Source organism: Homalodisca vitripennis, chromosome 3 (assembly GCF_021130785.1).
Source record: "Homalodisca vitripennis isolate AUS2020 chromosome 3, UT_GWSS_2.1, whole genome shotgun sequence".
NCBI lineage: Eukaryota > Metazoa > Arthropoda > Insecta > Hemiptera > Cicadellidae > Homalodisca > Homalodisca vitripennis.
This window is the reverse complement of record NC_060209.1, coordinates 95,133,377-95,156,544: the sequence shown is the minus strand read 5'-3', so window position 1 is coordinate 95,156,544 and position 23,168 is coordinate 95,133,377. Positions and strand designations below refer to the sequence as shown.

At 31.2% G+C, this 23,168-nt stretch overlaps 1 protein-coding gene across 1 annotated transcript; it reads left to right on the top strand.

The window, feature by feature from the left end:
• The first annotated feature begins 12,058 nt into the window (after positions 1-12,058).
• LOC124358290 (tetra-peptide repeat homeobox protein 1-like) lies at positions 12,059-21,393 on the top strand. Its single transcript, XM_046810587.1, has 4 exons — positions 12,059-12,146; positions 18,402-18,409; positions 19,961-20,082; positions 20,916-21,393. The coding sequence occupies exons 1-4, from the start codon at positions 12,059-12,061 to the stop codon at positions 21,391-21,393; spliced, it is 696 nt and encodes a 231-aa protein (XP_046666543.1).
• The last annotated feature ends 1,775 nt before the right edge of the window (positions 21,394-23,168 follow it).

The following is a 23,168-nucleotide window of genomic DNA, read 5'->3' as shown; positions in this document are numbered from 1 at the left end:
AATAGATCTATATTCATCCTAGGGACTCTAAGAATGTCCATGTCACATTTCAGCCAGCGTAATCGGTTGAATAGATTATGCGTGAAAGCAAAGTAAAAACAAACAAAGGCAGTTTCGCGTTTATAATAATATTGTGACTAGGATTTGTAGATACAGTTTTTAGTAATTGTAACGAAAATACAATCATCTGTTGCGAGTTCATTTAAATGTTTCATGGTTAAGAGGATCACAGGTTAAGCTACAATGCGACAGACTTTTACTTTGGATTTTGACGTGGGTGGGTTTGAACGAATTTCGAACGTGACATCTGAGTCTCTCCCTCGTTGCCTCGATCATTGAAATATATTCATATGCATCTCTCAGAAACCTGCGTCAGTCGAAAAGCATGTGTGATTTCGGCCCTTGTGTTATACTTCCGTTTAGCATCTCAACCCATGCTCTCATTTGAGGTTTTCCTCTTACTTCTCGCGGACTCTAGCCCCATAGGTGAAAATGTTATAATGGATTAAAACATCAGAGTTTTAGCTGTAATATAAAATATGCTAACTTATTTATTGATCTGCAATGATTAAAAATGTAGTGCCGTTCTGAGAAATTTGTCACTCTGTGGATAAATATCCATGACGGCCCCTACAAGCTGAAAAAGAGTGTATTTCCGAACGTATAAAGTCACTTCCGGTCTTATACACGGATGTGAAGTTTCCGGATCTTATGTCTTTTTGCTGCTGAGCCACAATTGAGTTTGTCTTGTTTCCCCCGATCAAGAAAATATATACAAATATTCTAGCAAACCAACTGATCAAAACGTTTCTACTTCCTTCCGGCCTTTGTTAGTCTACTTCAGGTCTAAAGTATTTCTGGTGCTACATTTTAGTTTACTTTGCTGCCCCGATCACGAATATATAAAAATAGGTAGGCTTGAGAAGACTACCTTGGTAAAAAGGCATTTACCTTCGGCGCTTTCATCTCCTTTTAGTAAAAGGGGGAGAGTGGAAACCCCTTAACAAGATCATGTAACATTTAAAAATAAATCGTTTATAATATTTTTTGTATGATAGAAGTCTTATTGTTTTCCGATTGTACTGTGGGAAAGAATTGGTCGTTGATACATGTTAGTGTAATTTCTCTCCAAGCCACAGTTAAAATGTTTAGAAAACCTACCAGTTCTCGTAGTTTATATGCAAACATTTACATATTTGTTCATTATGCTGGTTTATAACAGTGTTTAAATATACTTCCACTTATTAGAAGTTTTTAATTCGTATCTGGTGTAATAAATAGAACACAAATTAAATAGTTCTTGCAATCTGCGTTAACATTATTTTATCAAGCACTGTATAATTTCCATTTCAATTAGTATTTTAACCCGTAACAACCCACATTTTATAGTGAGAGTGCTAGGTTACGGTGTAAATACTGTTCTTTGCAAACTTTTTACATGTGGTAACAACACGGGGTTGTTAAGCGTTAATTGAAATGGAAAGACATGTTCGGCCTCTTTTGCGAATTTCTCCTGAAAAGTAAACATCTGTTTAGTGCCTGTTAAGTTTTGATTATGTTTCCATAAATACAATTTTTATTTTTCTGAGCTTAAAAAAACGTATTCCAGGATATATGGTGTAATATTGTGGTAATATATGTATGTCCTGGAATACGTTTTAAGCTCAGAAAAATAAAAATTGTTTGTAATATATATCTGACCTTTGACTTCACAAAAAAACATTACTTGAGCTTTAATGAGTTTCTAAAAAAAGAGTAAGCCGAATGGTCCAACCATTATTGAGCTTTGGTCTTAGTAAAACACATTGTGATTAATTGTTATTTACTAAGAACATAAGACTAAGAACACATTGTGTTTTAAATGTCAACTATTTTTAATCGTATCATATTAACCTTTTATACAACAATATATTCCATTTCAATATGGCATGTGAATCAAATAATATGTTTTGTAAATTTAAACCTCTTCTTATAGTAGATTTTTATGCCACTTTTATCATTAGATATATTTTACGGTTCTTTATAAATAAGGGATAGGAATCAGTTAGTATGTACCAATATAAAAATGTGAAAATAAGATCTACAACTCCTTTAAATTCTACAAACATCAATGCGTTTATTTAAAAAAAGGTTCCAAACTATGAAAAGTTACCTCCAGCAACAGTTATAATTAAAAGTATTCAAACATTCAGATATGTTGCATTTATGAAATTTCTGTAATGTAAGAAAAGTATCTGACTTAGACATTAGTGAATGGAATGAACTGAATTAAGCGAGAACGTACCGTGAGTAGCATGTCGCAGGTGTGAAGCTCGAGTGGTGGACGCGAGGCCGGAGGAGCAGCTACTTTATACTGAACAAGTTAGTGCTTCTCTTCTCCCTTCACCTCCAGAGCGGCGGCGTGGCGCGGCACGATAGTAGCATTGACCTACGGGGGCAGCAGGAACTGCAAGCTCGGGAAAGTGGTGCATTGTTGCGCAATTGAGAGACCAGCACGTGCGCGGAACTGTCCATACGCGCCTACGTGTCAAACGTCTAAGTATCCGAATCAATTTGGGATTGTTAATGTTTATAAGTATTTTATAATGAATTTAATTTGATTCAAGTCTTCAATTAAATAACTTTGAGGTTAATTTTATTTCAAATGATTACATTTTTTATAAAAACAAATATATTTCTGTTATATTTTTGATTGTACTAGTATATAACGTTCAGATGTTGATAATGTTATATTTGCTAAACCTATTATAAACGATAATTTTGAAATCTTACATGAACTTAGTAAGGGGTTTCCATTCTTCCCACTTATTATACTGAATATCTGAATCACTGTTTACAATGTTTTGATTTTCTCTTTACCGATTAAGAGAATTTAATCATTGCATTTGAAACGGCTTATTGTATTTTAATACGATTTTACATTGAATTCATCTAAAATTTTCTGTTTACCTTTGTATATGGTTAAATTATACAGTAATTTGGTTAGTATTTGAACTGTTCCCAAGATACATCACCTTACACAAACTGTTAATAGTTTCATTTTCCTGCAGCAACTTTCTAGGCTACATTGAAATCTTCAATCTATACTCTAAATGCAATAACTTTTAAATTCCATAGAAAGAAGACAACACAATAGCTTGTCACAATATTTACAAGAATAATGAACATTACAATACATAATTTAAGTTCAGTTTATATGCAGCAATCTAAATTTAGCTTACATTATATCAATCATTTAATAATTAATTAACAAGTCTATACAAAAACTACTTTAAATCAAAATTTACAATTCAATCAAATAACACAATTTTTTACAATTAGCATTGAAATTGCAAATAAAAGTTCGAAATAAGGTATTTAGATGTAACAAATTAGAATGGGCAAAACTGAGTAAATGAAAAATGATATATTATTGTAACATTTAATAAGAATACTAATGCAAAGAATGTATTCTAGTGTCACCACCTGCTGTTAAGAGCAAACGGAACATTTTTAATACATTTCCAAACGGAATTAATAAACCTTTTTGGATATACGGGTGTCTTGGATACTGTAAAATGAATACGTATTTTTGAAAATATTGGCTTTAAATTAGCTTTTAACATTTGAAATCTACAATATAAAGAATCTAACTCCAATCCAAATTCCATATATCTTTTGGAAATAAAAAAATATATCGATCCTCATTTGTTTTTTCAATTAGATAAATAGTATTACGTGTAATTTTAAAAAGTTAATTAATACTTTTCGCAGATGATACAGTCCTAATTGTTAAAGGTAAAGAACGATATAATAAAGCATACCAAGACTTGACTAATATTTATCGTAACTGTATCTAATTAATGAATATAAATTTTATCTCTATAAATTCTATTTTATCTTGGAATAAAGAGCTTATAAAATTATCCATATTTATTCTTTTATTTACAACACTTTTCTTAGTTCTTTTAAAATCTAACACGATTTTAATTTTCGTAATTTTATGAACACATTTTGTACTGAAATCCACAATATTCTTCTAAAATTTTGCTATAAATTTCTTTTTTTTAGTGCTAAAAAACCTTGATTTTTGGTTAATCACTTATATCAAATTCATCAATATTTTGATTGTACATGCGTAATGGTATACTATTTTCAACAAATGTTTTAAAAGCATCTAAGCTTGTTTCCTTTGAGGCATTGAAAATTTTTAATTTCCTAGTTTAATATCACATCTGTTAGGAAATTGTTCAATGATATATCCAAAAACTAAATTATTGTTCATTAACTTATAGAATGATAAAAATTACTTATTGCTGTATTCTTATTTTTGTATTAAACCGAATATAGTCATACATGGTTTTTAACCGATTGCAATAACTCTTATTAACATGTTTCAGAATCATTCTCGATAATATTTTTAATGTCTCGAATGATCTACATAATTTGTTTTATTAAGAAAAGTTGCTCATAACATTCTGGAGCATGTGGTAGATCTTCATGAAATTCGTGTGAATTTGTTGGAGATTCTAGATCAACTTCAAGAATATGTCCAAAAGATTCATCACTAGTAAGTTGTTAAATTTTGTTTTTCTACCCACCCTTCAGCTGAGTAAATCTTTAGATCAAACAATTTTGTATCACCATTTTGTCAAAACGCCCATCCATACAGATTATTTGCGTCAACATAAAGTAAATAATATTTAGGTTTTTCTATCGCCAATGTTGAACTAATTTTGATATTTAGACTTGAAATTATTTTTTATAGATTGAGATATTCCTCCAATAATCTCTTTTTCAATCATTAAATACATATTTTAATCATAAATCAATTGTAATTCAATTTGGTTAATTTTAGCATTGCATCCCAGGCTAAACTTGGAGCAAGTTACATGAAGAGCTGGATCATTTTAAAATATACCTGCTAGTAACAGAACTTCTTGAATATTGTAATAGTATTTTAACTTTAAATTTGTACCAAACATTCATAATAATATATTAGCCTTTTTCAGAAGTTTTGTAAAAATTGAATAACAATCTTGAATTTTCTATCAAGCAATAAAATTTCTATAAAGTTTTTGAAATGGTTTGTTTATTGATGAATTCATGAGGAACTATTAATTTACCTAAAAGATTAGATTTGTAAGGATTTATTCTTCATCATACATCCATCAAAATTTCACCATTATTTATAAAATTGTTACTATGTTTAAAATCATCGTATTAAAAATGTTTTTCTAACTTTCCTATAGATGATGCAATAAATTTAAATGTAACAATGAGTGAAAATTTTAGAAATGTTCTCAGGTTAGCATTTTCAAACTCACACCCATTTCCAGAATTGCAGAATAAGTTATGTATTTTTGTTTCGATATTATTTTGCTAGTTCCTTAATGTATGAATGAGTGTTATAATAGGTTGACATATTGTGAAAAAACAAGAATATTTTGAAGAAATTTAAGGTTTAAGTTACGATGGTTTATGATCAGCACCTGTAATATTTCAATTAAATGACAATGACCTGTTACTTTTTTAAAGGTATCATCGTGCCAATCATCTGGTATTGACATTAATTTTGTCCATAAATATGACAAAGACTTCCACTTTGATACATAATTTCTTATTTTTCAGTTAATTTCAAAGGTTTCTTTACTTTTAGAATTAGTTTTTTTTTTATATATTTGTGAAATTTTTGAGATCTCGGAATAATTTTGTTGAAACATTGAGCAAATCTTCTTCATTATTAGCTCAACAGCATATATGTTGTACCTACAATTTGAAACCAAATATATTGTAAAAGTATTAGGAATATCCTTTTAAACTTTAGTTGTAGTTGGTTTAGTGGTTTTTGAGAAGTTAGAATTTTTTTTCTCAAATACCCTCAAAATTCATATAAATTAAATAAGGATGAGGAAGCATCTTTAAAGTTGAAACATTTAGTTCTCTGAAATGAAAAATGGTATTATTAGTTTGTAAAATCTATGATTTTCAAACCTTTCAAATGATTAGATTAATCGCTGTATTCATAGAAAATAATCAAATATCTTCTATGTAATAATTTTTGTTTTTATTCTTTAATAACTAAGAAAGTGTGATTTTTAAATGCATAATTTAAATTTCATATTCTTGTTTAATATACAACAAATCGATATTAAACTAAGCGTCATCAATTTCGAATTTCATCATGTCTTATCAGATTTAAATTGTTTTAGTTAGTAGGTCTGTAAGGGACGACAAGGCACCAGACGTTTTTGATGTGGTTCAGCTCAATCCACGTGACTCATATAGAAGAATGGCTACCGATGCAAGAATTAGCCAACGATCAGTACTCAGGATCCTATAGGTAGACGAGTCAACTACCCAGACATCCGTCTGGGTATCTATCCTGATTTAATGTGCATGGCCTACTACCTATGGGAAGGTTAAAAGGCTTGGTTAATGCATCAAGGCTCACAAGTCGAGAGAATCAGAGTTGCTGTTCAATCAATAAACAGAGAAGTGGTCTTAACGGCTCTAGAAAACTTCACTTCCAGGGTCGAACTCTGTTTGGAAAACAAGGGCTTACATATCGAACATCCGTACGTAAAACTAGTTGAATAACACAGGTTAATATTTATTTCGTTAGATTTCTAAGTTTTTAAGTTGTACATTTTTAATTTAACATTAAAATTAGAATGTTAAAATAAAATAGTTTTATTTTTGTAATTTAGACAATAAAAGATTATAGCCCTTTTGATCCCAAGATTTTTTTGTGGGGATCTGCCAGATTCCCAGCTCTTGGCGCTGAGGTATCTGCACCAGTCCCAGCCACATTGAACTAGAAATGTAGACGTTAGCTAAAAATTGCATAGAATTTTCATTTATTGATGAAAATTCATGTAGTTTTTTATGTTTTTACTTCCAAAAGTACACTGTATTGCATGCTTTAAACTAAACTTTTGTAATCATGCACAAAAAAAGTTTTTGTAAAAAGATCGTTACTTTATAAAGTTTAATAATTAATAACTTTAATAATAAATTTTATTTATAAACTTTATAAATAAAAAAAAATTCCTAAATTTTGCATTTCCAAAGGTAAGGAATTCCACAAAAAATTCCTAGGTTAAAAACAATATGTTTTTTTTTATTATTACATATAACATTGAAGTAAAACCCAAGTTTTCATTGCAATATATTTATAAATAGCTGAGATAATATCAAAAGAAAAAAAGATGTAACATGGCCAAACAGCCACGGCCATCTAAATCAAACTAAAACATAGTTGACACATCGAATAAAAAGTATCAATAGTTACTGTAACTTTGTAGGCTGGTTTATTACGAGTACTCTGATATAATAATTATAGTTATACTGCAATTTATTATATTCGAAAAATATTTTTTCCGAACGTCCTAAAAATAGGACGTTGGGATCATACGCGATTTCATGTGACGTCCTAAAATAAGGACGTTGGGATCGAAAGGGCATTTTCTATTGTTGTTGGTTGTATTTTGTAGATATTTTAGACAGACATCCTTTTTTGTTATACTTTAGACAGAGATTTTACATTGATTTTTTATTACCCTAGTATGTTGTAGATAATTCACATTTCCTACTTATTTATTTTTTATTTTGACAAAAACAAGTATACGATTTTCTTGGTGTTTCTATTGATTTATTTATTAGGCAGGGATTTTACATTAATTTTATGCTGTTCGAAAAATTATTCTAGGACTCTCACATTATCATAATATACTTATATATATACTAAGTTTGTGCAAAATGAAATGGAAAGTAAGAAACAAACTTCAATGCTTTTGAAATGGATAGAAACTACATTCACAGCCAACGTTGAACTTCTGATACACTAGACATATTTGGCACAATTAAATATGCATATGCGCGTCACACTGATAAATATATAACATATACAAAACGGGAATAGAATCCATACTACTAAAAATAAGTAGAACAATCTTTGCTTACAGTCTTTTATCAACTATGGAAGGTTTGAAAGAATAATAGGATTTCGGACATTTTCCATCGTTATATGCTAAAATTTAAATCTATCCTTTTCGTCAGTTATAAGAAAGTCAGTGCTTAAGAAAGTACTTAAAACCTACAACGTGCGGTAATGGACTGCCACTAAAAAGATATAAATTATCAGTGATCCACTATCGCTTGTGCGGGTGTGACGTGTGTTTGTGCCCTTGACTTATGTGCAATGACAACGCCTGTATTCATTTTCTTATGTATGGTATTCAAGGTGTTGTTGGGTGTGTTATTTTATTTATTTTAGGTTTAAAAACTTAGGACAAATACCAAATAATTTATTTGTTTCATGATCATTTATATGGAGTTCCATATCAAAAATCCATGTAAGTAAACAGACAATTGATAACAATTGAGTTTTCAAGCAGTGAATTTTTTATAAAAAAAAGATGAAATATCAAAGAGTCTTTCAGCTCAGTGGGAAGAAGTAGCTAGACTTTGTGACAACTGAAAAATGTATAAATTTTATATAAATGTTGGAATTCGCATATAAACAATACCTCGAAACTCGTTCCAGATGCAAAAAATAAGAAAACGTTCAGGAAACGTTTTATAAGCATTCAGAAAATTTATTTTATTTTTCAAGGTTCTTAATAACCGATTTGTAATTGTTCAAAATTGGGAAGACCGCTATTTTGGGAGGACAATGACCTCAGCCAAGATATTTATAAGATAAATTGTTACTAAGTTTCAATTCGTTTTCAGCATTTCTTTCCCGGTTCTTGGTGACCAAAAAGTTCTTGTGTGACGTACATGTCGATTACATGTTCTAAAATATTCTAAAAAAGACAAATTCATAATCTGTTATGTTTTTTTTTTGTTAAGGTCAATAAATATTGGATTTGTGAATTTTTATAAATTTGAACGGCCGCCATATTGAAACAAACTGGCGGACCGAGCTGGCCACTGGAGTTAGCTCTAAATATTTAACTTTTTTGTAATAAGTTTCAACTTCTTTGGGCTTTTCGAGACAGTTATCGTTTCCACAACATCTTGTATTATTTTTTTTAAATATTTGGTAACATTAATAAATGTATGATTGAAACAGGATGTTCTCCACTTGAATATTAAGATGGCATGAACTATAAGTTCGTAAACACCACGTTTGGACATTTTGGATACAGGCCTACAGCGGTTTACAACTTCTCTAAGTTCGTTATATTTTGCCTACATGAAATATTCCGTTTAACTTTAATTGAGATAATAGTTTTAATGAGATTGCGTTACTGGTTCCTTAAGAATTTAGGTTTGATTTCCAGCTACATTGGGCCCTCCAACTGCAAAATATAAGCATCGCGAAGTTTTCTATTGAAACCTAGAATCTTAGAGTCATCCACCTCGGCTTAATTAGTCTATAGTCTTCTTTACTACAGAAAGACATAAGTTTAGTACATAAAAATTTAAACCAAGGCTCGAAAGATTGCTTTGTAACATCGTATTCCACGACTCTTTTTGGAGGAGGTTTTTGAATTAATGTGCTTTTATTTTGAGGACTAAATATATGTGTAAAGGAATCGCTTTTTAAAAATATGCAATTGTTGAGACAAGGAGAGAGAAAGTTATTACTAGGTGTTCGCGGTCAGACAGCTATGTAAAAAGAATTTGAAATTTGAAGAAGCGAAGTGAAAATGTGTTATAATTTTGTACAAACCTGAGCCTCCTTTATTTGATCTGCCAGTAATGTACCAGTATTTGATAGTTGGGCATACACTAAAACTGTTTATTAAGTCGGTGAACACTGTAGGCTCTTAGGGTGATGTAAAGAGAATGATGTTAAAGTTTCCTGACAAAAAGATTTGGTTGTAATCCCTACTAAATATGGATACAATGATTTCAATTTTTCCATGAAGAAATCAAAATGTCCATACTGAATATACACTAAAACTAAGTCAGTAAATACAGTAGACTTTAAATATGATATAAAGAGATTGGTGTTAACATTTTCTGCCAACAAATTTTTGTTTTAATACTAAGTAAGGATGTAATGATTCAATTTTTACCATGAAAAAAGCAAAATGTCTGTTGTATAAATGCAGATAACAGTAATCTTAAAAGTATAAATAGTGATAGCTGATACTTCTATAATAGTAGGTCAACTAGTTCGACCGTGTTACTAACCTCAGTAAGAGATTTAGCATTGCAACTGATAATGTTATGTCACAGGGGTTACTTGAGCAGATGTCTGTAGGGTAAGGCCGGCTGGGTTGTGTAAGCTTAGCCCTAACTGTCTGGACAGAAAGCCTCCAGTAGGGAAAGGTCAGTAGCAGCCGTTTAGTGAGTTGTCTGACCGGTTGAAACTACACGAGAGAAGATTCTCGTGTCGGTAAACACGTGCTGGAAGTGATAGATCTCTGTATTATTATAGGTACGCTGTCTGTCCGGCTACGGACGGAACACAAGCAGTGTATTTGTCGGAAAGGAAATAGGATTTTCCAGATATTAGCCATTGTTTAGTGATAAAAAAATCAGTAATATTACGTTTCAAAATCTGAAATCTCATATCTTCCTCAGGTGGTCAGATTGCAGATCTCAAAACGTAGTGTTACTGATTTGTGTATCACAGAACGATAGAAATTATCTGGGAAAATCCTGTTTCCTTCACAATCCTTCCATCGTCAAAAACCAACTTCAAACAAAGAATTGTATGTTCCTATATGAAAAGCTCTATCACTAATTTCATACATTCATGCATGTTTTTGAAATAATGGCAATATCGATGGAAAAATGTGGTTATAAATGTTAGAATAACATTACACGCAACAGTGTGTTATTTACGAGAAATAGTATTAGTTACTAGGTAACGGATTAGTTGTATGGTTTTCAAAATGATCTTTAGATCTAAAAACATAGCAATAATCTTATATGATATTAATATGTTAATACAAATAATGTACGCGCGATGTATTTTATGTATTTTAAGTCGTAATACTGGAAAGAACACATTGTTGAATATGTAAAAATCCTTTATTTTTTTATATCTTTAAATAACGTAACTAAGAGCTTGAAACGCTTTCACGTATTTTTAAAATTTAATGCTATAAGTGATAGTTTTAAAACTGCTTTCTTTATTTTTAAAATATAATTAAAATTAATTTTGAGTTAAATATTTTATGCTCATTTCTTTAATCTTTGCTAAAAATGAATTATTGACGACAAATGATAAGAAGTAAAATATAATTTTTGAAATCTGCCACCATTGTTATGATTTAAATATATACGTTTCTGCATGTGTAAAAAAATCTTTAAGCCTAGATTAAATATTTTTATATCCTTGTGCTTGCATCTCATATGCACACCGATGTCATGTAGAAAGAGAGTTACAGTATATTTAAAATTCCTTTCCAATATCATCAAAGAAAAGTCACGTACTGATAAAAATCATAAAGATGTCTTTGAACTGTTTGAACTGAAAACGATATAATTTGGCCCAAGAAAAAGTGTCATCACCTTGATCAAGGATTTATTTTAACCAGTGAACATCCTAACAAAGTAAAAAAGTAATTTTACATTTCATCTTTACATACATGTTCTTATCACTATGTGAATTAGAACTGTAGCTATAAAGTTCTGCTTAAGAGAAATTCTTCATTAATTTTATAGATAATGTTCTGGAAATGAGCATACTTACACAAGGTACAAAATAATGTCTTTATTCAACGTAAATGATATAACAATTGGTAGAATTTCAACTGAAAACAGTTTACTTTGCTTCTAGAAAAGAAAACCCTTCTTTAACTTAGACAGTAATAATTTATTTGAATCGTTGAACATCATTGGATAAGGCAGGCAAATGTTTTATCCCGTAAAAATGTTTGATATATATAAGAACAAATGAGTTTGTCTCTTATGTCAAATCATTCACTGAGGATCTTAGTTAAGATGAAAGAGATAACGTCATTTTGCAGTTAAACACTTATTGTAATAGTAACGAGAAATTTCTATTAGTATTCTCCCAATTATGTCTCGAGCTGAATGTATCTGTAGCTGAGCAATAAAACAGCCAACGGGTTCGTGTAAGTGGCTGATTGGTTACGTAAGCGACGGAGAAATGGCGATGCGACAGGACGGGCAGAGAGTGACACAGACCCTGTCAGGAGAAAGGAGGCAGGAAGAGAAACAAAGGAATGCAGCAGAAGGTATTTGTTACAGATCGCAGTCTCGACAGTTCGCGTGTATACAGTCTTAAACCCAGACTGAACAACTTTTAGGTCATATATTGCTGATGGGTTTATTTTCATACTTGATTGAAATAAAATCATCCCATTAAACATATTATATATAATCAGGGAAAATTACGTAAGCTGCACATGTTTGCCCTACTTTGGTCCAATTCAATAAATATAACACGAACTTGTGAACATAATAACTGTCGTAATTTGTATAGATCTAGACCAAACTTGGGACAGAGACAGTATTTAAACCTAGGTTGGATAAATCTGTTAGCCAGTATTAAGACCAATGAAACGTTTCAAGATTGTGACCATTCGCAATTCTGGAACACTTTTAACTTCACTATTTCCTAATATAGACACGAAAATACAAGCTTTTTTATATTAGATTATTAAAATTAGCTTTTATTCTTGTACTGTTTTATTCTATCTTAAGTACCAACAATGGCGGTCGTACAAATTTTCGAAAATAAATGGTTATATCCAAGTTATTATGCATCGTATAGGAAGAGAGTTTTTTAGAATCTCCATTTCATTTAAAATGTGTTATTTTGGTCATTTCAACACATATGTGACAGAAACGGCCAAATAAATAATAACTGAATCGTAAAAAGTATGTGATGTGTGGTGTAGTGAGAGATCCGGTTTCTAGTCCCGGCGGAGCAAGTACTTTTAGTGACTCAATGTTTATTTAATTTAATTAGGCTATTGTCACTTATAAAAACTTTAAGAATAGATGTATACATACATACATACATATATATATATATATATATATATATATATATATATATATATATATATTATTTTCAGATTTTGGTGTTTAGGTTCTGTGCCTATGGTCGGAGAAAATGAAAAACGTTCCGTCACGAGAGTCATTGCAATAAGCAGATTTTTACTAGGTGTAATAACATTTTACCAAAGTACTGAACAACATTAATTTACCGTGATATTTTTCTTATAGACATTGTTTCCATGAATTTCCAAGGATTTAGTTCAGCCAATTTAGAAACGGACTAGCTTCAGAAACAAAAGTTCCCACGACCAAGGTTGAGAGCAGTCGGCTGACTGGTCTTGTTTTTACGTGAGTTTGTTAGAGATACAATATTACTGCGACACGCGGCCGACTAGTTCGACTCTCTCTTATAATTACGTACACAGTAGGCGATTATGCTGACTGAATTTCATTTCAAGTTCAACTGCCAATTCCTTTTCAGATTTTTTACAACCCAGAAGAGAGTGGTTTGCAAAAAAACTTGAAGGACAAGGTTGAGATTCCAGTTTTCACAGAATTTCGTCAGTCGGATGGCTCAGATTTCGGTTAGGAGACGCCAAGTTTTTTTAATGTAAATCTTCCATAAATATCTTCTTATTAATTAAATACACATAGAATGTTGAGGAGCTAAATATGTTAGTGTATAAAATCCCAGTACTAGTGGTGGGTATAAACGAACTGTAAAATAACTGGTTAGTTCGGTCAATTCAGTTGCAAGTAGTTAAATTAGTCTTGAAACCAATTTTTCCACAGATTAATAATTTTGTTTGAATGAACAGACTTAATCTCTCTACTTGAATTATCCGTGGACTCTGAAATTATCACTTATTTTAAATTAATCTAAAGACTTTAGTTTGACGTAGCTCCGATTGCATGGGTTGTAAATATTAAAGTTATTTATGTTGTAACAATTATAGTCGACTAAAATCTTATAAACAAAAATGAATTCTAAAATTTGTTGCTAATCGCTAATTTCGGAAACAATTTTCGCGGGACTAATGTTGCTAATTTTTTTACATTCGTGGAAGTTCGAGGAAGGTTTTCATGAAGAAATCGGAAAAATGTCCCAGAATATTTATTTTCCAATATATACACAATTCTTAAAAATAGTAATACCAATGGAACACAACCTAAATTTACCTGAAATTATATAAGTATACAGCTGTTAATACTTATAGCTGATGTTCATCAAAGAGGAAGAAACATTTGTTTACATTTAAAGGTTTAAAAGTGTTTAAAAGGCGAAATTACTGTCTAATATTTACTGAAAATTACACTAAAGACGAATTTTTGACCATGTAGGCTAACGCATTAGAAATACTATTTAAATCCTGTTAAAACCCCCAATGAATGAAACTGTGAACGTTAAACACTTGAAACTGGTTGTTTCTTTTTAAAAGAAAAACAGGGCGATGGTATTAATAAGCCATTCTTTCCCAGACTACAGTCCAAAAAACAACAAGACATAACGCAAAACCATAACGATAACTATCAGTCGTACGTATTCTAGACAAGTCAAACTCAACTTATGGTGGCACTAGAATTATCATAGTTTATTAGACCGGTTAATTTGAGTTTGCCTTATTCTCTATCGGGACAATAAGGCAAACTCAAATATGATTTAGATCGGATATAAATTTAAATGGCCATAAGTAGACCCTTTTAGGTAGAAGTAGACTTCCAACCTGACTTATGGAATATATTTTTCTCATCTTTACAGTGGGGGAAACTTAACTATGGTACTGGAAATATCTTAAACCGGACTCAACTCTGGAGTCGGAAATATAGTTCTGTCAATATAAATTCAATCCAATATGAATGCTCCTACACGCACAAATCCCGATATCAGAAGTCAGTAATCTAAACTCTGATATTCCTAACCATGAACACTGAAATAATATGACCTAATGCCTAACTTCTGTTTGAAAAATACCATAGGACACCACCATATTAACAAAGTAAGCTGCGCACTTCGATTTTAAAAACTGCGTGCGAAGTTGCTGTTGACTAGTAATTACTTATATATAAAAACAGGGATTGAATCTTATTTTAAGTCAACTAATATCATATCTACCATAAAATACTGAGATGTAAAAAAACAATAATACACAAATTTGACTACAAAAATAACTAGACATTAAACATCTCAACACAGGTTCATTACCTACGCGGCAATTCTGTCTCAACAGGAATATGTAGATAATATTGTTGTTATTCTTTACTCTAACCCTCCGTTTACGGTACCGAAGAAGTGATCATTTGACACCCTGATTGGGATCGCCATATTCGTGACGCACTGAGATTATTACTCGTTGCGTAGTTTTCTTATTTATAAAAACAAACAAACATTATAAAAGTACAATTATTATATTATTATATTTTCTTAGTTTCCAGTTTTCATTTTTCTTTACTTTTATTCTATTACATAAATTCTATATTTGATTTCCAAGGATAGATAATCCATAACACGCATCACAATATGAATATTATAATATGGCATAAAAATATGTATGTTTTTGGAATTAACGGTTTTTTATTCTTAAATATGATATTATTGTAAATTTAAAATGTAACTAAAGATATTAAACCGTAATTATATAAGTATAATACGTAAATAATATGAACAAAAAGGGCGAAGTAGTTATACTAGTTTCATGAGATTATTTTATTTGATTAAGATGAAAAATAAACAACAGACTTAATAAGTCAGTCTGGGTTTAGTTATAAGAATTATTCGGTTATTCATTTGACTAAAATTACCGACTAATGAGAGAAATTACTAATTGGTAAATGGTGACTACCGAACACACCGGATGGGGAGACCACATGACTAAGTAAAGTCACATCCCGTCTTCGTGACGTGATGTAGCAGTGTATAACATCCCGCCCTGATGTTTCCTCGATATCACGATGTTACGGGCGAACTCATAAAACTGCACCGAGCCCTTCAGCGAAAGCCTTTCTAGCACGTCCAGCATCTCTGTTCAGCTCTCCTCGTCAGCACTACAATTATTTTGATTTACCGAAGAAAGGACCTTCGTCAATTAAACCTCCTTTCTATAAGTAGAGAAGACTCACCTTTGCTGTCACTGTTATGCTGTGATTGGTCACCGCTAGATCTCGAGCTCTCAGTCTGCGATGGTGATACATCTCAGTGTTGTTGTAAGTTGAATCATTTAGCTTTTTAAACACGTAAAATATGCCAATAATGTTGTTTCCTTCGTGCAATACAGTATAAATTTTAATTATTTGACTAAATGAAGTTCCTCCTTATACATCTGAGATTATAAGAATGAACATAACTGAAACGTAACTGAAAAGTAATATTCATATCTTTATACAGGGATCTTAATTAAATTTAAACACGCATACATGATTATGTACAATAAATTCTGGTATTTTTTAAATATAAAACACTTACTTCCAAGTTATACTATATATTAATAAGTGAAACATTCAGTCCTTTATCTGTAAGTCAATTCAACAGTATTCCGACTCTAAATGAGATTCCATTTAGTTTATCTCATTACGTATAACGTAAAATAGTTGCGAAATATAGTGATAACTATTATTGGGTCTTGACAAAGAGGGTTAGTTGCCTATATGGACTGTGGTGTGCCAAATAATAATATCTCTTATCAAAAAGTAATAACCATAAACGCAAGTAAAATGCTACAAAACAATAAAGTCCTTTTACAATAACGCTTACATTGGAATGATCTAAGAATCTCTTATCATATAGAAAAAGCTGCATTTTATTGATAACATTACAAGTGCAAGTTTTTAAAACAGTTCTCAACAGTTGAAATTTCATACTCTTATTGGGATGGCACTTCATATTTATTTTTAAGAACGTGGAATATATCAATGTGAATGATATTTTAAATAAATTCAATAATATAAGAAATTGATATGTTTAAAGATCTGTATGGGTTACCTAAAAGATAATAGATTCTCTTTCACACTAGCGTTACACTGTGGCTAAAAATTACAGCAATGTACAGTATTTGTTATAACTTTAAAGTGTGAAATATTTAAATATGTGTTGTACATCCAAAACAATAGTATAAGAAACTGACTTACAGATGCCCGAGCCATTACATCTTAACTATCTCCAGTTCATCTCTCAGCAGTTTTAGACACTACGAATTTAATTTGTTATTTGAATATAGTTAATTTAGTACTTTGTCATTAATTAGGAGTAATGTTAACTGCTTTCTATAAATTGAATAGTCATACGATTGTGAAAAATACACAATTCCTGTTAAGATTTAAAAACGATTTAAAAATATACTTTAATTTACAAAGGTGCGCATGTACTGTTGCACTTTTAATTAACCGTAAGTATTACAGTAAGTTAAAAATAGTGAAATAAAATATTATTAGTTTATAATATGTTTATATTGTGAGAGTAAGCCGAATTAGTACACAATAATGCAGTTAACACCTTTACTGCAGCTCTATACTCACTGAAGATAAGTATTCTTATAAGACTCCACGTGCATTAGGGCGTCTGCCGCATTCAACTTGTTAATGGATATTTGTGATGCTTTCAAGGGATTAAAGACGTTTATCTAAATCAGTTTAATAAAGAGAATTTGTATATCCAATATTAGTCTAATCTTATAAATAAAAATTAATCGCAAAATATGTTGCTAAGTAATAATATCGAGAACGGCGAAAACAAACTAAATCAGCCAATTAAAAAAAAAATAATGATAATATTCATGTTTCTTAATCCAAATTGAACACTAAAACTTTTTTGCTGAAATTTGCAGTTTGAGAAAGAGGCAATAAATTTGTTTTTATTTGAACTTTAGAATTAATAAATATAGATTGCTTTATCAGTAGTGTAATGCAGATTGTAAAGATGAAGTTATTATTCGACACAGCTATGCAGATTGCAGCAGTAACGTATTTAAACGTTTGCACCTTATTTACTCGAAACTGGTTGGCTTCCTTGACGTGGTGTTTGACATTTTTACTGTGGCTTAAGGAAAATCAGGAGAACAAAACACAAACATAACTCAACGAGCGATTCTTTCCCAAACTATAGTCCAATGAGCAATACTTTTATCATGTAAAATATTAGACTATTATTGCGAAGTGTTAAATGAACTTAGCTTAAAGGATTTTCCACTCCTTTCCTTATACCGAAAGTAGAACAAAAATCACGAAAAGTGAATGAATGAATGAATGAAAAGTTTCTTTATTGTTGTCAGTTGTACATTTTACATACAGTAGATCTTAAACTAAAATCAACAATAAAGCCCGAGGTAACAAAATACCTGTTCGGGAATTACACTAGTACACAGAAAGAAACAGCAACTCGAAAAAAAGGACTGCCCTACCAGATCCTCGTAATGATACACTCTAAAACAACTATAACTAGATTAACTTCTAAACAAAAGTAACATAAAACGGAATATACGTGAAATGTTGATCAGATTTTCAGGTAAATTATAATATAAAGTTACAATTTAAAAGTGGAATGATCATACTATAGTGTTGTAAAACCTGTCTACATCTTCTTCTAATAACAAAAAATGCCGAAGCATTTCAACAAACTTATTTTTGATTTTACATTTTCTTAAATATTCTGGTAAACAATTAAAAAACTTTGGTCCTAAAAAAAAAAAGAATTTTTTAAACAAGGTTAGATGGGGTCTCGGAACTTGAACGTTTATTCTTCTGTGACTATAATGTGAATTTGCATTGTTAAAAACTGCTGCTTTGATTATAAAATGATTTTAATACTTTATAGATATACAGATTTTTTATCGGTAACACATTTAAATCTCTAAAAATTGGACCTGAACTGTCCATTTTATTCTTAAATTTTATTATTCTTATGAAATGTTTTTGCAGAGTTATCGGTTTGAGGGTTGTAATATAAGTTCCTCCCCAAATTTCTAAACCTTATTCAATTTTAGAATTTATAAAGGCAAAATAAACTTGTTTAAGCAATCCTGTATAGCCTACCGTTCTAAGAGAATAAAAAAGTCTAACATACTTCACTAGTTTAGACTTAACTTCAGCTATATGAGATTTCCAATTCAACTTTGAATCTACCAGTAATCCAAGATATTTAATACTATCAACCTGTTCTAAGTTTGAACAATTACACACTATATTATTATTAGAATGACAACTCAAAACATGGTATTTAACAGGTGAAATAAAGGATACTTTTCTACATAAGTTAAATAATAAGTATTTGGTTTTAGGGCTCATTACCATGAAATTATTAGAAAACCACCATCTTAAAGCATTTACATCATGTTGCATACTCAGTTGTACTTGTGCTAGTGAGTCTTCTTTATAAAATAAAGCAGTATCATCCGCAAATGCTACAATCTTGCCCTTGAAATTACCATTGCACAAATTATTAATATAAATTAGAAAAAGAGGGCCAGACAAAACTAATCCTTGGGGTATCCCTATACCTAGTTTACCTACTTCACTAAAAGTTTTATTAGCTCTAGTTACTTGGGTTCTATCTGTCAAATAAGAACAAAACCATTGCAAAGCAATTCCCCTGATGCCTGCGTCATGCATTCTATTTAAAAGTACTCGATGATCCACTGTATCGAACGCCTTCATGACGTCGACAAATAGTCCAGCGCATACGCTGCTAAGTAAACGCTTTATGACCGAAGCGGCCCTATTATATATATATATATATATATATATATATATATATATATATATATATATATATATATATATATATATATATATATATATATTTTCATCGGAGAAAATGAAGCAAAACTAGTTGTAGCACTAGATATATTATAAACCTGAAGTAAACATTGCAATCTAAATTGGTTCCCAAGAAGTTTTTATATATGTATGCATAAACTGCCTACACGTAATTTATCTATGAATTAAATATGCCTGTACGTAAATGAATTACAGTTGTTAGCGTAACGATGTACATAAACTATGTTCAATAGGATACTGAACTAGCTGAGTGATTAACAGAGCTGTAAACTGCTTTCAGGTTGGCGTATTGTCTGTATCGGTGCTTGTATTATGTAACGACAGCGACAGCCTTGCGACCTCTAGTACTAAATCTTCTTCCAAGCGAGGCCTCCTTGGACTGACAGGAGTGCCTGGAGTTTTGTAAGTGTATTTAGCTTACTTTATATTGTAACCTATTGTACAAAAGATACGTAACAATTCTAACTGTGTTCTCACTACATTCATTAGTGACGGAATATTAAAATTTAACTTAGGCCATCTATGAATATAGATAATTTGTGTTTGATGTAGTTTATATACAAAATGCGCCTTGAAATTCTATACTATACTCTGTGGAAAGTTAGAGTACCAATAACTGCGCTATTGTTAAGTTTGATAGTTTTTCTTGCATCAGTTTTTTATTTTATTTTCTGTGGGATGATTGATGCTTGAAGACCTAGGGAAGATGAGATTCGAAAGTTACAAGCCTTTCTACGACAGGAAATATTGGCTACAGGCAGTGTAACGTTAAGTATTACATGTAACACAGTTACTACAGTAGTCAGGTGTTTGCAGATTATAGTAAGGTATATATATATATATATATATATATATATATATATATATATATATATATATATATATATATATATATAATATTCATATTGTAAATTTCTAATAATCTTGTTGATTTTATATTACATGAATTTGATTGTGTATAAAAAAGGTTAAAATAAATTCAATATTATTTAGTATTTTCTGCTTCTTCGTAATTAATAATTTGTTAATACAGGTACATAAATATGAGATATATAAATTTATATATGTATATATAAATATAAATTTATTTATCTCATATTTATGTAACTATATGTAACTATGCTTATGTAACTATATTAACAAATTATTAATCTTTATTTATTATAGTTATTTTTGCATCAAAGGGTTTGTTAAATTTCTATCAAAATGTAATAAATATGTATTTGTTGTTGCAGGTACAGTCCCCAATTCTCTGGGCCTCCTGTACATACGGTCCCCGTACCTCATCCGGTTCCGGTTCCGGTCCCTCATCCAGTTCCCGTGCAGGTCCCCCGACCGTTTCCTGTCACCGTGCACAAGCCAGTCGGACTGCCCGTTCCTGTCGGAGTTCCGGTCCCAGTCAATGTTCCCGTTCCTAAACCTTACCCTGTCCCAGTTCCTGTCAACATCCCTCACGGACCTTCCCCTTTACATGCTTTCGGAGGAGGACCGTTTGGTACACATCCCACCGGCTTCGATGGAGGATTTTCCCACGCGGCCCTTGGTTCATATTCGGGGAAGTTGGGCTACGGTCTGGGTGTCTACTCGCATCCTGGCGCTCCATCGTTGCCCCTCGCACATCCCGGGTTAGCGGCCGAACTCGCCTTGGCCTCTTCCTACTCGCCGGCCGGCCTTCCCCTACCACCACACGGCGTCGACCATCTCAAGTACTGAAGTCGACCACAACGAAGCTGACTGTCGCAACATATACCTCACACAACATTAGTCATGTTCATCTAAATTAGATTTTAAGTTTAACTTGGGAGTTGTGTGGAGTGATAAGATATGTGATAACATGTTACATGTATATTATTGTTCAAAATAAATGTATTAATGTTAACATGGTGTAAAAATATGTCCCTAAGTAATAATTTTCCATAGCTAGATTAAGCCACCTCCTTATATCAATACATGCGTTTATCTACACTACCCAACAAAACGTGCTTAGCATAACTATAATATGTGTATCGCTAAAACGCTTGGTTTGGACGTACGTCAATTGTTAACATTACAAATTCAAGAGTTATCTATTATGAACACATTTACGAATTATAGTTTCAGTTCATCCTTTAACCTTAAAAAATAGTCTGCTGAATTTCATCACAAACTTGGGTGCTAGATTCATTTCAAGATTCAACCATTTTTCGAAGTATACCATGCTCAATGTATAGACAGCAGTAGAAATAGACGATTCGTATCGTGATGATCAGAGTCTTACGCATTTCAGTGTCCCGCATGAAGCAAAATAGTAAACTTTGTTTATTACACAATGCAAATTTACTTGTATGAAATACATGTACAGACCTTTCCAGCGTAGTTAGTTAATATCCTCACTCTTTATTAAATAGTTATTACAGCGTCAAAAGAAATATAGTAATTTCAATCCCGTTTTAATCCCGATCTCCTGTTTTATTGCTTATCATCGTGGGCGGATTAGCGTGTTATCGACAGCACTGGTGGGGACTTCAACACTTTACTGTCGCCTATCTAACTTTGCCTCATCTGGTAGCGTGCTTGGCTTTGTCTCTGAAGCTTTTGTTAGCAGATTTTACTCATCCCCTCCGGCTCAGTTGGAAGAAATTTAGATTTCACATGAGGCAGTCAACTTGAAGATACATTATTATTTAAACCTGTAATAATGACTTTACACCCCTGTAATGACATGACCCTGTAGATGTTTATGACTTTAACCCTGTGGTCAAAAATTATGAGACGTCGTTAACTAAGGTTTTGATATTTTTGTTTTAAGAATTTAAATAGCGAAAATGAAACTATTCAAATTGATTTCAGAAAGCTCTAAATTAGTTTTAAACTTAGAACATCCTATTCATTTAGATGAAGGATCAAATTATTTTATTGGTTTAAGTGGTTTTTATTCTGATAATTTTGTAATAAATATTAGTGAAAGTTCTCCTTATTGTATAGGATTTAGTGAAAAGAACACAACAAAATATTATGGTTTAACAAAGGATATTATAGCTTCGATCAAATAAAAAATTCCTTTAAAAATTATCTGAAAACATTCAAACAATTAGATAAATCTTTAAACTTTAACGAAAACAAATTTGAAATGCAAAAAAATTATCTCTTTAACAAAATTCAAATAAAATCACCAGTAAGAATTATTTTTTCAGCAATTATAGTTCATATCCAATAAACATAATTGGTCGACTTCTGACGTAAATTTACTTCTAACATATTTATTCCTTTGGAAAAGGATTATACCCTCGGTTAAATTAACCATCCAGTACCCTAAACCTCCGATGAACGAATCCGCCTGGTCTACTTATTCTCATAATTGACTCAATTCCCTCAAGGAAAGAAGCGCCTTTTTAACCCCCGGTCACTTATTCACCATCTTCTAGATGCAATAAAACACCCTGACCAAATAATATGGCTGATAAAGATTACCGTACGTGTTTTTCAGATATTGCAAACACTTATCTTAT